This window comes from Poecile atricapillus, chromosome 3, assembly GCF_030490865.1.
Source record: "Poecile atricapillus isolate bPoeAtr1 chromosome 3, bPoeAtr1.hap1, whole genome shotgun sequence".
NCBI classification, from domain to species: Eukaryota; Metazoa; Chordata; class Aves; order Passeriformes; family Paridae; genus Poecile; species Poecile atricapillus.
In genome coordinates, this window is record NC_081251.1 from 34,855,342 (window position 1) to 34,872,322 (window position 16,981).

At 38.2% G+C, this 16,981-nt stretch overlaps 1 protein-coding gene across 5 annotated transcripts in view; it reads right to left on the reverse strand.

The window, feature by feature from the left end:
* The window catches only part of SNAP91 (synaptosome associated protein 91), a 62,541-nt gene that overhangs the window by 19,581 nt on the left and 25,979 nt on the right, over nucleotides 1-16,981 (reverse strand). For 4 of the 5 annotated variants that reach the window (XM_058836375.1, XM_058836374.1, XM_058836373.1 and 1 more), the window contains exons 8-13: nucleotides 16,290-16,396; nucleotides 15,011-15,052; nucleotides 11,827-11,897; nucleotides 10,448-10,475; nucleotides 8,591-8,700; nucleotides 7,169-7,296 (exon numbers count right to left, since the gene is read on the reverse strand). In XM_058836375.1, the coding sequence (XP_058692358.1) occupies nucleotides 7,169-7,296; nucleotides 8,591-8,700; nucleotides 10,448-10,475; nucleotides 11,827-11,897; nucleotides 15,011-15,052; nucleotides 16,290-16,396 (486 nt within the window). Of the gene's footprint in view, nucleotides 1-3,085; nucleotides 3,257-3,398; nucleotides 3,414-7,168; nucleotides 7,297-8,590; nucleotides 8,701-10,447; nucleotides 10,476-11,826; nucleotides 11,898-15,010; nucleotides 15,053-16,289; nucleotides 16,397-16,981 lie in introns of all 5 variants that reach the window. The other variant, XM_058836376.1, reaches the window with a different exon arrangement.

The window sequence follows — 16,981 nt, forward strand, 5'->3', positions numbered from 1 at the left end:
TCATCAACCCTGAACTGCCAAGTCTGCATCACTTTGCCTGTAGTTTCTTTACAGGAAGGCCATAGTTCTGCCCACTTACAATTCAAGTTATCTTAATGCCTAATAACTGACATTTGCACAGTGTCTGCCATGACTTGTTACTTACTGACTACTGAGTAATCCCACAACAAAATGTAACTCAAGAGCACATTACACACGTCCAAAAATACTGTGCCCAAATTCTGTTTCTGAGTGACATATCAAGTTATTTTGCCTTTATTCTACCTTTGCATTTCTCTTTCATAGGAATGATTCCAGCTGTACTTTGAAAACAGCCTCCTCTTGTTTATCTTTGAAACACAATTAGGAGCTCTTCATGTTGGCCCAGGTATCTGAAAGCTTGCCTATTAATCAGACTGAGTTCTTTAAAAAAGCTATGCTGGATCAATTCTGCATTTCTCATCTGCTTTCCAATACCATATCAGCAATGAACACATAATTCAGAGCTTATCTCTCAAAGCCCAGTCTTAGGCAGCAGGCAGGCTCCCATCAGCTGAAGTATCAGCCATAAAGTGTAGTCAACAGTTATTCCAGAGCCTCCTCTACTGCTTCTTCCTTCAACTTGGCTACCTTTTCCTGCAGCTTTCAGCCTCTTTCCTACACAGACACTCCCTGAAGAAGCTTTACATTCTTTCTCCTGAGATCACTGCTCCTGTACCTTCTCCCACCATAACTGACCACAAGAAATTGTGTGAAACAACATAGCATAGGCAAACTGCATGTTAATGTGACCTTGAAGACCGTATCTCCAGCAGACCTCAAAGGTGAAATACCTACTTAATAGGATTAAGTGTAAGCATGTCTAGCACCACAAAAACTAAAGAGCAGCAGTGTCTGCACAAAAACAATCTCTTCTTGCACTGGAAACAGTCTTAAGGCAACAAGGAATGTTAGTATATGATGCTAGAATATACTTACAGCACAGCCTTCAGGAGAAAAAAACACAAAGAAACCAAAAAACTCAAACCATGAGCAGAGAGATGGAAGTTCAGTATAGACTCATGGATCTTAAAAGGGTCTGTCCAAAGTGTCTTGAAGGCACTGCAAAAGTATCTTTACTGCTGGGTGTGTTTTGAGATTTTTCTTATTGAGAACTAGAGGTTTTCTGCTATCATAAATAATAGAACCTTGCTTCATTCTGAAGTGTTCCAGGAAAAAAGGCCCAAACTGTATGCATCTACTATATAATCCACTGGAGATTTATCACATTTGTGTGACAAAATACATTCTCTTTAAAGGAAGAGATCAAGTCACGGAAGAAGAGTGAAATTCTTTCCACATTCAAGGGTGAAGCTCCACTTTTTAACATGTGTCACTAAGTTATCTAGTGATCAGTTAAATCTCTAGAAACTAAACACATCCAGGCCTTTGCCTGACAAGTCTGGAAGCAGGCACATGACTTGGCAGTAGCTGTTTTTCCAGGCACATAGTAATGGAAAAGATAGGAAAAAAAATTGCATCTTGTCACTGTAGTAATGGAAGAACAAGAATAGTTAGATGTTTTCCTAATCCTGTTTCAAGTTCACAGTGCTTTCTATCAATTTCGATATCCTTTCATTTTTCATAAAGTCCTATACCTATTACTAAATTAATTACTAAATTACTAAGTTAATTAATTAATCATGAAATTTCAAGGTGCAGTATAGAAGACTGGCTCAACCTCAGTACTTACATACCGTAAGTTTCACACTCTATGCATCTGCGGGGTTGTTAATGAGCACAGGCCCTGGCTTCTGCAACAGGCTCCTGAGAGCAACCAACATCAGACTCTCTCTTGCTCCTAGTGGCATCCAGAACCTTTTTGGACAACGATTTTTCATCTTCAACAATTTGGAAGATGCTTCTCAACTGGCTGATCTTGTGGCACTTGGATTATTATCAATCTTTGTAAAAGGAGGGGTAAGCAGGAAGTAGCAGTTTTATTCCTTTCTTACAGCTTTTCATCACTTTACTGGGGGATACTTTGGTGCTGTCTGTTGAACTCAGACATTAAAAAAACCTTCTAACTGGGAACTTTCAGTGTTAAGGAAACACCTTTGTAGTCAAACTGCTTATGTATAAGACCTCTCTGGCACTCCAATCAGTAGAAGTGGTAGATAAACACACCCCATAGAGAAGATGCTGGAATTCAGTCTTGGTAACAAATAAGTCATTACTTATTCCTGACATCCCCTGTCATGCTGGAAATATGCATGAGATAAGAGAAAACTAAAAAAACACAGTCATCAGGTGATCTTAAACAGAGTTTGTAAACAAGAAGGCTTCTCCATTACTGGGCTGGTACATTGTTCAAAAGAAATGTAATTTCTGGCATGCTCTTGGGAAGCCTCCTGCTCCACCGAAGTACCAAGAAACTGACAACATACAGTGAGAAATGTATTCTTACTCACGTGGATAGCAGATAACATTAGAAACTGAGTGAGCACAATTAAACTCTAAGAATATTTTTCCTTTTTTTCCCTTTACATATTATTTGCATAGTTCGCATGCAGTACAAGTTCATCACCTCTTCAATTTACTGCAAATATTTTTGAAATAAAGCCCAGATTCAAGATTGCTGAAATACAGTAATTTCAGCTGTCTTCATACTCTGTTTGCAGGAAATACCCAAAAGAAACACAACACAGTACAAGCGTGACAAGGGGCAGACACTGTCACATCCATCCTCTTCAACTACAAAAGCACAGCTGCTCTTCTCAGAAACTGTGGTAGAGTGCATAGTTATTGAATAATATGGAAACAGTTCCTGCTTACCCCCATGTGGACTGGACAACTACTGTTCTTAGCTGTCCAATCATAAGGTAACTCAGCCTTAAGGTTTACAGTTTTCCATATACTTTTCCATGTATACGCAGAGGAGTCTATTAGCTAAAAGCACAGCAAACAGAAGTAGTTGGGCAGTTTATATTTCCTGTTCCATCTATCATCCAACACACAGGCACTTCTGGTGCAGCTGGTTAAACCAGAGGCCTCGTTACACAGCTAGCTCAATACTGCTTCCACTGCGTCATGAACTGGTGTAGAGCACTACAGCAACCAGACTAACCTCCAAAGAGATCCACTTCAGCAGTGGCAGCAGTGACAGTGGTGGCTGTGGCGGCAGCAGCCGTAGTAGTTGTAGTATCAGTAGTTGGAGCAGTAGCTGCAGTAGGCTCTGGGGCAAATGGATCTGAAATCTGTGGCTCAGAGGTAACACCGGAAAGTGCAGCCAGGTTATCTATATGCAACCATGTAATGAAGATCAAACAGGAAAGGTAAGGGGAAAGGCAAAGACCACAGTTGCTCAGCTCCAGAAAGCTGGAGCTTTTAGTAAGGAGGCTTAACATACACAGGTCTGAGAAATCAAAAATACTACTCACCCTCTCCCAAGAGATCTAGTGATTGTCCATTAAAATGACAGCAGAATAAAAAAATAGAGTAATTAGTAGAACTGCCAGATTGAAGATGTCCATTAGCCAAATGTTCACTAAATCACATGTCTAGGTTATGTCTGGAACATAATTTCTACACTTGCTTTTCTAACATTCAGTAAGTTATTCTGACATGACAAAGCTCATTCTGTTTAATAACTCCTCAAAACAGAATCAGTCCATCCCTAGAACCCTTCACAGAACAGGCACTAAAGCAAGGGTACTTTAGCAGTGAGCAGCTTGCAAATAGTGCTACTTCAGGATATGATACATGGCATGCCTAGTCCCCAAATATAGTTTGAGAGACAGCCAGGTGGCGGTTCTTGGACTTGAGACAACTGTTAAGTGCAAAATAAATAAATAAATAAATCAGCAAAGCAGCTCCTCTTCAAAAGCTTTTTCTGCATTTATGTTAGAGCAAACATGCTCTGCAGGAACAACTAACTCTGTTAACACTTGCTATGAGGAGTATAAATGTTGACAGCCTAAGCATAAGCAGACTGGCTCTGCTCCAAGTTTGGCTCCGCAGTCAACGGTTTCTGGAAGCCAATGAAGCATCTTTAATGACAGACTTTCCTACTATTTGATGGCCTCTAAGATCAGTCAGATTGAGCTCAAACACAGAAGTTTTGTCTACATAAAAATTAACTATGAGATATAAAAACATGTAAAAACTAATGAGTTTTTCCTATTAAATTTTTATTCTGTAGTTAGGATAGTCTGAACTCAGCAACTACCTATTTATTAACCAGTATCTCAGTGATGCTCCTAGATTCTTTGTACACATAACAGGGTCATGGGTTTATCTGATCCACACCGAACAACAAGCAGAGTCCTGATGCTTTAGTGTGAGTCAGCATTTGGAAGCAAAATGACTTAAGCAGGCGCAGCCCTATCTTCACAAATTTGTCTTTATTTTACACTTGCAAAACAGTTGTAAAAAAAGGCAGAAAAACCCTACATTTAGTTTTTTACAATTTTCAATTTTCTTAATTGGCTCCTTGGGCAAGCTCTTACTTGAGACTGATGGCACAAGCTGAACTAAGTCAAAATACCATTCTGAAAGAGCAGAACAGTACATTAAAAATGCAGCACTCTGCTATCCCATTACCGCACACCAGGTGACTGTGTCTCACAGCTAGACTTGAAATAAGCAACTGTTGGCAAACTTTTAAGTTCCATGACCTTAGTCTTCAATGCCTTTTTGTTATTCAGTTATGTTATAGAACTCAATGCAGTGAAATTACAATTATTCAGCACAGCAATCTACACTTAGTCTTAATATGGGAATGATTAAAAACAGTGGTTTTTTGTACATTAATATTAAAGTAACAATACTGTTAGCAAATCCATGTTTTAAGGCGCACTGTAAGGGAGTTCAGAGCAAAAATTCAAGTCAGTTTGCTTTTAAAGCCAAGAGTAAAAAGCTCACAAAGATGCAGACTTTGACCTACTGTATTTTTTTGTAATACTATAGTCTACTTGCTAAATGGCTATCTATTCTCCTTGCAGTATCCTGCAGGCACCATATTACCCTATCTTGATGGTCTCTTCATAGCACAGAAGGGTAAATTTTCACAAGTTATAGTTCATTTGCCAGGTGACATATTGTGTACTCAGAAATACAGTAGGTATACAACAAAATATACAGTGTACTCTAAATAACCCCAAATATAATCCACTATACTGAATATTCAGCATATTCCAAAATACATAGAATCTACACTGCCAGCAAGACTGAGAAAAGTAGGATTGCTTATTGTTGATATGTACTGATGCTGCAACATGAAGTATTTGATATTCAGATTTTTCCCGGCTATTCTGAACTGCAGCACTCCTTCCAGCTTCCTCCCCCTAGTACTATTTTCTCATGAGTTACCACATTAACCTGCTGAAGCCCAGAAGAAAAAGCAGCTCAAGTAGCAGGGAGGCATGGTTACACAGCCTCCCCAAAGTCCTGGCTGGAAGGAAGGTCATCTTGTCCAGCCTTTTGTTCAGAAAAACAGTGCTCCCAACACCAGATCAGGTCAGCCATGGCTCAGACTAGTCAGGTCTTGAAAAATCTCAAGGAATGGAGAGTTTACTAGTTCACATTCAGGGATCTACTTCAGCACTGCCCTACTCTCCAGGTGAAATATTTTCAATCTTTCAGAGAGTTAAAAAAAACAAAAACAAAACAAAAAAAACCCACAAAAAAAACCCCAAAACCCCCCCCAAGATTCCAGTGCACTAAGTATTCTGAAAGATATGACTGAGGTATACTTGACGAGGGTAGTGACAATTCTGGCTGTTGGAAAATAGTTAGCTATCCTTTTCTGTCATGGAATAACACTGAGTGCATTACTAGTCAATTTTAAATTTTTTAGTAATTTGGAAGAATAAAAAAACCTAAGTTCCAAACTATGGCATTTTGTCCAAAAAGAAAAAAACCACAACAAATCAGCTTTCAATTTCTATGCAAATCAATACTTTACAATATTACTGGCTACTTATTTGTATTTCTACTATTGCAGGAATGAGCAATTGTTTAAAAACGTTAGCTCTTTCACACATCTCAAAAGTTTGTATTCCAGTGCTTGGCAATGACAAAGTAAGACAAATAGGATGCAATCAAAATACTGCAGAATAATTAGTCACAAGCACCCTAGAATAGATGACTCTGGTCTTGCTGTCTGGGTAAGATTATATTTCTGTTAATAAAATTGACATTTGCGAGGAAAAAAAATAAATTAATTCAACAGATTAAACTGGAATATGCAATACAATGTCTACGTCGCTGCCCTAGCTATCCTCTCATAATGAAGTGGCTGAAATACAGTGTCATCTTTAATGACCTACAACTAAGAAACAGGGACTGCAGAAGCCACCAGTAGCCAGGATGAGCACTGAGAGCAGAGTCAGCATGACTCAGTGTTGCATTCCTGCCGGGAGAGGGCTTATGAGTTCATTAAGCTGCTACACAGGATCTCTGAAGATTACACCACAATGGGTTTACAACTGTGTAAATTAAATCACATTTACTGGCCTAATTCCTTGTTTTAACGGGACAAGAGTGAGCACTGCCCACATTTACTGTGGTCCTCTAGATCACCAGCTGCTACTGCTGCCTGGAACAACAGGGTCAGATTTCAGAGAGCTGGTTAGTTATTCCTGTTTGAAAGCAGTTAGCCTTCTACTTCTATTTCCATATTAATATTCTAAGCACACAAGCGAGATACTTTATTAAAACATGTTAAGGCTTGTCAGAGGTAATCACACTTGCAGCAGAACTAAATTGCCACCATTTGCTTTACATGCATTTTTGTTTTAAAAGCTATTTTTGTTCCTCATATTGATCTGTGGGCTTTGCAGGAACAGAAGAGCTGGTTTCTGCCCCCACCTTGCCAATAAGCATATAAGCAGTTCTGGTTCTTCTGTTTTGAAGTGCCTACCCTACCTGCTCACCTTCATGCATCCCCTTCCTGCTCACTTTTAGTCACATAAGCCTGGCTCCCTCAGCTTTGCAGTCAGGCCCTTATAAGCAGCTTATACTATTATGCATATCCCTGGAAAGAAGAAGTAGCCTTGTGCTGCAGAGGGATGCCTGACTTTCAGGTCAGCAGGAGCCTGGGAGTGAGCTGGGAACATCCTGTGCTAGCAGAGAAAGAGGCAGATTTCAGTTCAGCCAGGCAAGGAGATGGAGACTGCAAGAAGGGATGCTGATAGTGAGGTTTCTCTACCTCCCCAGGAAGTGCCTCCAGCAGCAGCAGCAGCAGCAGCGCCCACAGGAGCAGGGGCTGGAGCTGCCTGCCCAGTACCAGCAAAATCTGGCTGAAGATCCAAAAGATCACTGGATGGTTTGGAAGAGCTGCCAAGAAAAGGAAGAAAGACATTAAATACTGGAGGAATTTTTCCCTTTTAATATATTTTTTTTTTAAACATCATGACTGGATTAAGGAATCAGCCTTAGTTTGGATGAAATAGAGACATTTTGTCAGGCTTTAGGATTAGAGCAGTGACCATAAGCACCTCTAGTATAGTGAATCCCAAAAATATGCTACAACCCAGGATGGGAACCTTAACTCACTTCCATTTCCTGATAATGGCAGTGCAACAGACCTACAAGACTTCAAATCCTTAAAAAAATATCCCAAATAACTGAACAAAAAACCCCAAAAAAATAAAAACAAACAAACAAACAAAACCCCAACCCCCCCCAAAAAACCCCAATCCAAACCCAGCTAACCAAACCAAAAGAAACCCCACCACAGCACACAAAACAGAAAATGCAAAATTCCACGTAGTCCCTAAAAACAGAGAAAATAACTATTGTGACTGAAACCACCACCTTGAAACCATATTTCATCATGCCATGTCAGAAAGCAAGAAACCTGCATTTCCAGGCAATGAACTGGCTTTAGGTAGAAGAGAACTGGCAAACCTTCTGTGTATTTAATTAGAAAATTAGGTATTTACTTAGGAAACCAGATTTTATTCATCTAGAACATTCTAATAACAAACAACAGAAGCTCTTTTTTCAGTGAAGTTCTTCACTTGACACTTAAATTAGTGACATCTTACAGACAAGAGTCTGTCTCTAAGCTTCAAGCTCAGAGTTTTTACATCTCTAGAGTTCAATCACTTCTGCTCTTTACAATGAGCAACAGCACTTCGTTCTGGTTTTAACTTGAAAGCAAGGTTCAGATTTTCTCATAGATAAAATGTTTGTTTTTTATTTTAACCTTCAGAAGTTAGAAGTTAGAAGAAGTCTTTGTGCTTCATTAACCGATTTAAAAAGAAAGAAAAGGGAATATTAATTCAGCAATTTTAGAAAGAGAATTCTGACGATCAGCAAAGATTACTCTGGACTTGCACATTTCTCCAGTCTATTCAATCAGAGGTTTTTGTACAGTACTTTTGTGGTTTTTTGTTTATTTTTGTTTATTTGTTTTGTTTATTTGTTTATTTTTGTTTATTTGTTTTTTGTGGTTTTTTTGGTTACAGTTTATTTGTGATCTATCACTGTAGAATAATGTATCCCATTGAAAACTGATATACACTACTTGTAAAATAAGCAAAGCCTTTCATGCAAGCCTCCTATTACAAGTATGACTTTGGTACCTACAACAAGCTCAGTAACTCAAATACACTTTTTTGCTTACCTGACTGGAGCAGCTGTAGATGAAGTTGCAAAAAGATCAACTGGAGGAGATGTATCAATAGTTTTTGCTGGAGTAGAACTAGGAGATGTAACAGTTGTGGCTGGAGAAGACTAGAGAAATATTTTAAATATAGATTCAATATACCAGCATTTCTCCCCAACCAACTCATGCACAGATGAACCTCCTTTAAAAACCCAATTTTGACATCAGATCTTTTTATTGTGAGCTGTTTTCTCCTCTGAATGAACTTAAGGAAGACTGGGCTAAGTTTTCAGATGGTAGTAGAGCTGATAAACGCCAAGGTGACTCCAAAGAAGGAAAAAAAGTTTCTACAAGGTTTATTCTAAAGGAGTTGTTTCTGTAATTGTCAGACTCTTCATTTTGTCTATGGAATGAAACAGCTGTTTGTCCACAACAGCATCTCAGTACTCTAACCACAGAAACGGTGAGAGAAGAGAAATGGTTAGAAACTAACTGAAAGTGGTTTTTGTAAACCTTCAGAAGAGAGTTTAAAGAGCTATCAACAGCACTCAAGGTTAAGTCCTTGGGAAGATACAAAAGACAGCTCATCCTATGACTTTGCTTCATTAGCTGCTCCAATTCTGGATAAAGATACTTCAAGTATGGCAAGGACAGACACCCAGGAGAGTATATTGCAACTCCTCTGTGAACTTGAAGACTCAAGTTACCTTGTGGAGTGTCAATTTAATTCTAAAAGACACTGTAAGCTTTGGTACAGCATCTCACATGCCAGAGAGATTCTTTTCTTAACAACTGAAAACAAGTCCTAATTTTAGAACTTTTTGCCATTCTGACCACTTCCAAGAAGGAAAAAGAATGGCAAATTTGAAGAGATTTCTTCTGAGTCCTTCTACTGCCATCCCATCATCATAACTCTACCAGATGGGTGTAAGCTTTCTACTCTCTCCTCAAAGCTTTAGTAAGGTTTGAGTCTATCATGGTCTCAATCCCTCATGTGCAACAAGATGTGGCTGAAGCTGTAAGAACACTTTCTGAGCTGTCATGTAGCTCTCACCAGCTGCTCTCATATTAAACAGCAGCGTTGGGGGGGTTACATTTTGTTCTTTTCATTTGGTTTTGCTGTGGGCTTTTTTTGTAAAGGGCCTTTCAGAAAGAAATTTAAGAGCTTTCTCTAGAATCAAATATTGAACCCCCTGCATTAGTCAGAAGATTTCATTGAGTTTTTCCTCCATAACACCCATTATGAGACACAGCTATGGTACCTGGCAATGCTCCAGGGATACCAGAAGCTATCACTAACACTATAAAGCTCATTAGTTTATCTGACACTCAATCCGAGGCATTTTCAACTTGGCAACTCTTGCTTTAAATTAAGGTCAGCAGTCTCACTAATGAAGGTCAATTCTGAAAATAGATACATTGGACGAAAATTTTCTTCCCTTCTTCCTGGTTTTTCACATGAATGTGGTTTTGAAAGAGTCAAAACTTCCTCCTAAAAAGCCGCGGAGGGAGTGAAGGATTTGGAGGAGAAAAATACCCTGGAGCAAGTTTCTTGGTGACATGAGAATTAAGGGGAGTGAAAGGGAAAAAAAAAGAAGTTGAGATAAAAATATGTTTATCTTTTATGCTTTCACAAGGAGCAATCATCACATCCAGGTAAAGTTCCTTTACATCCTGACTGGTACAAGCACTGCAGCCCTTCAGACCACTGACGTGCTCTTATGGGGCCACTATTTATAAAGCCATTAAAAGATAAAATTTTGTCTATTAGGAGGCAAAGTCTAAAAAGTAGATTAAGAAATTTAACTCCTTACAATGTTCTAAACCATATCATCTGAACAAGAATTATCTAGTACAGCAACTGGCAGTATTTACCTTGCTCAGAGGAGAAGGAGCCCCAGATCTAGAAAAAAAAGGGGGTTTTCAGTTAAGTACAGCTTTGAAACTATGTTTCTGGTCATCAAAACTCTTGCAAACAGACCAAAACCTAAGCATGAAAGCTTTCTGAAGATCTCTTCAATTGCATGCCCTCCACATTTCTCAAACTTTCATGTGCCACTTTAGACAAGGAATGTAAATTTTACTTTAAATCTTAAATTAATCTTTTAAGCTAACTGTCATCACAGGATTATCCTGCCTTTTAAATAAGCTCTACTAAATGGAGGAAATGCAGAGATGCATGCAAACATCTTGCTTTAGGGCTTACAGGACCCAGCAGGAAAGAGTTACTGGGGCAAGATGTCACCATATTAGAAAACCATGCAACAGCAGCAAAGAACCACCAATACTGAAGCAGTTATCTAACACAAGCCTTCTGAGGATGTGTCAGCAAGTTTTCAAAGTCTACTTTCTTTTAAAGAATGTCTGAGTTACTTGAAAATAACTACATTTAAAAGTATGAAAACAGTGAGTTGGAAAGTTCAAGCTGAAAGTTCTCCCACATGCACAAAAATCACACTAACAGTAACTGACAGAGCCTTAATCATAACTTAAAATGCACGTCAGTGCATTTGTTTGCTTTCATTATGAGGTATGAAAATGCTGCTACATATTTTTAGAGCTGCTTTGATCTAAGAGATGAAAGGAGGAGTTGAAGATAAAGCTGCACCAGTATTGAACTAGCATCCATCCCATAAGTTACTTGAAATGGATAAGTCCTAGGAGCTGGAGAACAGATTAGAAGACTTCCAGATTTTTTAATCACAGAAATGACAAAAAAATAACTTAATGACTATATACAAAAGCAAAGAACAGTTTAGCTCAACTCAAAGAAAACATCTAAGTGTCCGAGAAAATCTTTTAAAAACACACATGACCATGCCTGCAAGCAAGTGATATGTAAAGGTATGTACTTACCCTTCACTAAATTGCAAGGATAGCAACAGTAAAAGAGAAAAACAGAGGTTTAGCTTAATCCTTCCTACACTTAGCCATGGCAAGTATTAAGATGTAAAACCATTAGAAATTAAATAGATTTTGATGATAGAAGCCTCAGCAGCACGCAAACCCCCAGTTCCTTCTAGTTTTCCTCAAGTAATTTTAGTTCATTTTGGGAAGTGTCTAGTTTCTCTGTGTGCTTCCCCCACCACCATTAACTAAGATTAAACCAGCCATTAAGATGACTTTGTAAATGAAAGAAAAAGCCTTGTCTCATTTTCCAGGTGACAAAAGAAGGTTGGGGAGGCAAACCTAAACTTCAACTAATCTCACACTGTCTATTATGCCTAGATACATGGTACAACATATATACCTACTTGTTGCCAGGTTTTTTTCCTTCCAATGAGTTTAGATGTTGCTCAAGGGTCTCCATGAGACTGCTGGGAGCCTTGAAAGGGAAGAGAAAGATACAGACCTCAATGTATTGCAGTGATCTAACCGCACTTTGAAATCCAGCACCAACTTCCCTGAAGTCCATTATGCTCATGCAGTTACTTTATTTACACCAGTGTGGAAACAGTGGATTTCTATGCTAGAAGTATTCAGGCAAAGCCAGTTTTTAAAAATATATTACTGCACCCAAATTTGCAGAGAGAAACCGTTAACCTCCACTATACAGCACCTGAAGCCTAAATCCAGGATGTGCTGCTCATCATGCAGTAAATCAGTATTAAACATTGACAACAGCACGGGCACCCACAGGGTTGATTTTAAGACTCAAAGGTTCAAGGTCACACCTTCAGTTTGGCTTGCAGTCAGACCCTCTAACACCTCTTTCATGACCAGAGAGTTAGAAAGCATTTGCAGCCTAAACAAAACAAAGTCCTTTTCAATGCCCCCAGAAGGAGCTACCTTTGGCTCAAGACTCCCAACATCACAAAACCTTATAGCTGTTCTCAAAATGGTACCCTGGCGCAGGTTACTAGCTTGAAGTGAAGAAAGACTGCTATTTTAGACATCTATAAAAAACTAGGCTTTTTCAGACATCCCTGATCTTAGGCTTTATTTTAAGCAACCATTTTGTGGTCATCAGCCAATACCCACAGGCTGTTACAATGGCAGATAGAAAAAGTAGTCATAAATGCACACTGGGCTTAGTTATTCCAGTATAAAAATAGAATCTGGATAAGTGGACTCCTAGAAGACCAACAAGCAGGGAAGAAATCCTTGAGAGACACAGTAGCATATAATAATTGAATATTTCATCAGGGTTACAAGTTCATCAGTCTCTAAACAGGGAATTCTCTTTATCAGTCTCTTTCAGATCAACCACGATTCCTGACAGCAACACCTATGATGTTTTTCATAAATAACTTCTTTAATTTCAGGGCAGACGTAATTATCAAACAAGTCAGTGTGTGATGCTTGGAAACAGCCTCTCCACTGCTCCTGTACTGGAAAACCAGCTAGCTGGCTGCATCAGATATTTCAGGATGCATAGCACCTGCTAGTACCAATGCACAGCTGGGTACTTGCAGTACACATTGATTTGCAATGCATATTGATTTCAGCATTAAAACCAGTAACTTAACACATCCAGAAATTTAAAACGCTCAAAATAATCTTAAATGACAGATTGAGTTTAAATACGTCCTACATATATAAGCAATGAAGAGACATCTTGACCTTGCTTCTTTTACAGGCATATTTAATAACTTTTAATTCATTTGGGCATAATAAGAATTGGTTAAACACAAGTGACCTAGTTATAAGAATTCTTCAGCAGGAAGTAAGGCAAAGAAGAAAGGTAAAACAAACTAAAAAATCCAGAGAGATTCAGACTTTTACACATTCAAAAAGGCTTAATTTTAAGATACACATTGTGAGACTTTATCATGTAATTAAATGCTATATTAAAAAATAAAAAATAAAAAAAAATGATTGCGTGATTTACTGTTACCAGTTACCTTTAGACATTTTAGATAGCTTTCCAATATATCAGTAGAAGATTTCTTAAAAACCAGCAAGGTAATATAAAACTTGTCTATCAAACAAAACTCAGAGAAGCAGCTTCAGAAAATTTCTACCCAGATGCAACAATTTGGAAAGGCAATACTATCTGGTACCCAATTTGCAACACTGGACATCACTTAATTTCTTCTAAATACTGCTTTAACATTAGATAATCGATCAGTGCTGGAACTTTAGATATGGGTTCCCCACCAGCTACTAGCAGCAAAACTGTCATACTTTAGGAAATGGTAGTAATAAAAATGAGCCAAGATTTTTAGCTGCTAAGATGCCTTCTCATCATCCAAAACTTTGCAGCCAAACTATGAAGTCCAAAGATGACAACTATCAACTTGAATTACACTACTGGGACCGCTTGTCTAGATTTACGGAGTATGTACACACAGAGTGTCAACACAACCAACTTCTTGCAGAATATTACTGGCTATTGCCACAGCTTGCTATAGGAACTTGGGTATACCATTGATACTACATAGAATTACGTACTAATTGTTAGCTGAAATTCAGTTTTATTATCCACCTTTTACTTATTTCTCTCTGGAATACGCTGCTGAGATCTTATATATAGGCTATACAACATGCTTCAGGCTAGCCTTAGCAAATGAGTCCCAAGCAGCCTTTGGGAGAATAGAGCTGTGACGGACTACCTGAGCAGAGACTGAAGTGGTCGGGAAGCTGGATGAGATCATCATTGTAGACCCCTTCTTTCCAAAAGAACTGATCTATTTTAAAGTGTTGGCTCATGGAGTGGAAGGGACTCTCTGGTAGTGGTAACTAAGGTGCTGCTGAGCAAGTGCAGCATTGACTGATGGTGCAGAACAGGCTGGAGCAACACAAGCAGAAGCAGATAAAAGTGCCACAGAAATCTATAAAGTAAATTTCATTTACTGGGTTCCAGGTGATTTATCCTGGTTTAAGGACTTAGTTCATCACTGACTGCACTGCGTTAAAAAAGAGCCCCTGAGGTGCAGAGTTAAGGGAAGATACTAAGTCAGCTATTTCAAGATTAGGTCTGGTATTGCACATGCTGCTTTTGTCTGCTGAAAGAGTGGCCAGGCTTTATAGCCCTGTTGTATTGGAAATCCACAAAGATTAATTATCTCCACCTTCTCACAATGTCTCACTTTTCAGAATTACTAAGCAGCATTTAACTGAAAAACTATTCTGGTGTTAATTTAAACCAGGCTTTTAAGATGTTACCAAAAATTGCATGAACAAAAACTATATGAACAGTTGGGGTTTGCAGCTGCTAAGTAGTTTGGGTTGCTCTTCTGTTCCAATTTTACTGGCATCAAAACTGCCACAGGTAAACTCTTCAGCATGGATCTCCTCCTCTAAGTAAATATCCTCTTCACATTACACACAAAGCCAGACACCCAGGCCAATTTGCAAGTGATACTGAAAATAGACCAGCAGCTACAGCATGTTTGGTGGTATGACTTCACCCACATTCACATTCCTGGTGTGCTTTCCTAATTACAGAACGTTTATTTATTACACAAATCCAAGAAGACTACATGAGAAGCTTACCTGTGTAAGATCAGGGATATCACCTTTGTCAATTCCAACTTGCTGTGGAGATAAAATAGTAAAGGTAAAATCTAAGTGCATCATTCCACTGCAGCAGGCATTAATTCTGAGTAGAACTGCTCTTCAAGCTATAATGCACCCCGTCTTTAGAAAAATACTACAATGTTAGAAAGGACATTTCCATCCTTCCAGTAGCTACCTTCAACAGCCTGCAGCAGTCTTTTTTTCCCCCAAAAAATTAAATATCCATTTAAAATAAAAGGATAAGAAAAAGGAGCTTGATTTCACATACATGAAATTCATACTTCACTGAAATACACTGGTCATATATACCATTGTCTCAGAGGACAGCAAATTAAGGTCTAAGTGTGCAATCTTCTATTAGTAGCCTGTTAATATTAACTAATATTCTGTTGCTACACACTATGGCTCTTTAGAGTGACTGCTAGCTCAACTTTTTCAGAAGAGCACCAAGCTCCACTGCACCTTGTAAACCTTGCACCTTGAAGCAGTCACTATAACCCCTGTCCAAAAAGTTGACCTGTGTCTCTAAAGTACTTTTTTCAAATTCAATATTCATATCTTACACTACAAGTCATTAAGGAGCTTATCAAGCTCCTCCATAGATAAGTGAATTAGCAAAGAAACAAACTTTTTATTCAGCTCATTACTACTGTCCATTATAATAAAGTATGAAACAGAAAATGTGCACCCTGTGCCAAAGAGCCAACTTCCACAAACGAGAATCCAGCAAAGGAGTTAATTAACCATGTAATAGTCCTATTATCCACATTAGAGGATGATAACAAGGAACAAAGCCGGGAAAATCTCACATATACAGTAAACTTCATGTTGGCTGCACAGACTAAAAAAACCAGACTTAAAATATCTGCAAGTTTCTATTCCCAATTGCTGTATCTTCCTCTAATGTTCAACTCTGTCCTAGAAGTATGCATTTATCTCAGCATTTCTCAAAAACATTGGAACGTTTGAAGTCATGTCATCTGTTAGTTTAACCAGGAAAGTTTGGGTATGGCTGCACCATAGGGACATGTAGAAGTCCTATGTGGGCTTAACTACAAGACCTGAAGAAGCAGATCCAAGATCCAGAGCCACTTGGATGTATCCAGTGGATCCAAGAGCCCTTAAGACAGATGCTTAACAAGTGCAATTAATATTTTACATCGGTGGTAAAAAACCAACAACAACAAAAAACCCCAAACAAACAAAATCACAAAATACTTAAGTGCCAACCTCCAAAAGACCAAAAGCCACTTACCTCTGCAACTTTAAGAAACTCTGATACTCTGGTCATTCGAGTTAGAAATCGTTTGTAGATTTCAAGAGCATCTTTACATTGTCCCTTTTTCATTTCAAAAAATTTCTCTAAGAAATAATATGGTAAATGTCAGTTGTCTTTCATTAGCTGTTGTACCAGCAAGTCTCATTTTCAGAAAAATCTTGTGTCAAGAATATGACACTACATTAACATTTACTACTTGGACATTAATCTAGTGGCATCTCTTGCTTAGTAAAGTTTAGAAGGTGGGCTTGCTGAGCTGCTAAAGAATTATATAGACCATAAAATTGAACCCCAGCTAGCCATAGCATTGTGTGTGATGTCAACTACTTTCTTAAAAACTTTTTTTAAAAGTAAAAACTTCTTACTTTTTTAAAAACTTTAAAACTTTGTAAAAAAACTTTACTTTTTTTAAAGTAAGCAGGTTAAGTAGCTACTCAACTTAAAGTTCAAAATAATTAAGGATACTTAAACTTATATTAGTATATGTCCTCTCCAAATTATCTTCACTCCAAAGAACTCTATTTTTTCCACTTAAGTAGGTCTCTAAAGTCCATTTATGTCCATTATTAAACACAGCTGCCACATATTTAAACCCAAACTTACGCTTTAAGTAGCAGTAGACAGTGAAATTTCAACTGAATTTTTATGCCCAACCCATTGTGTCATGA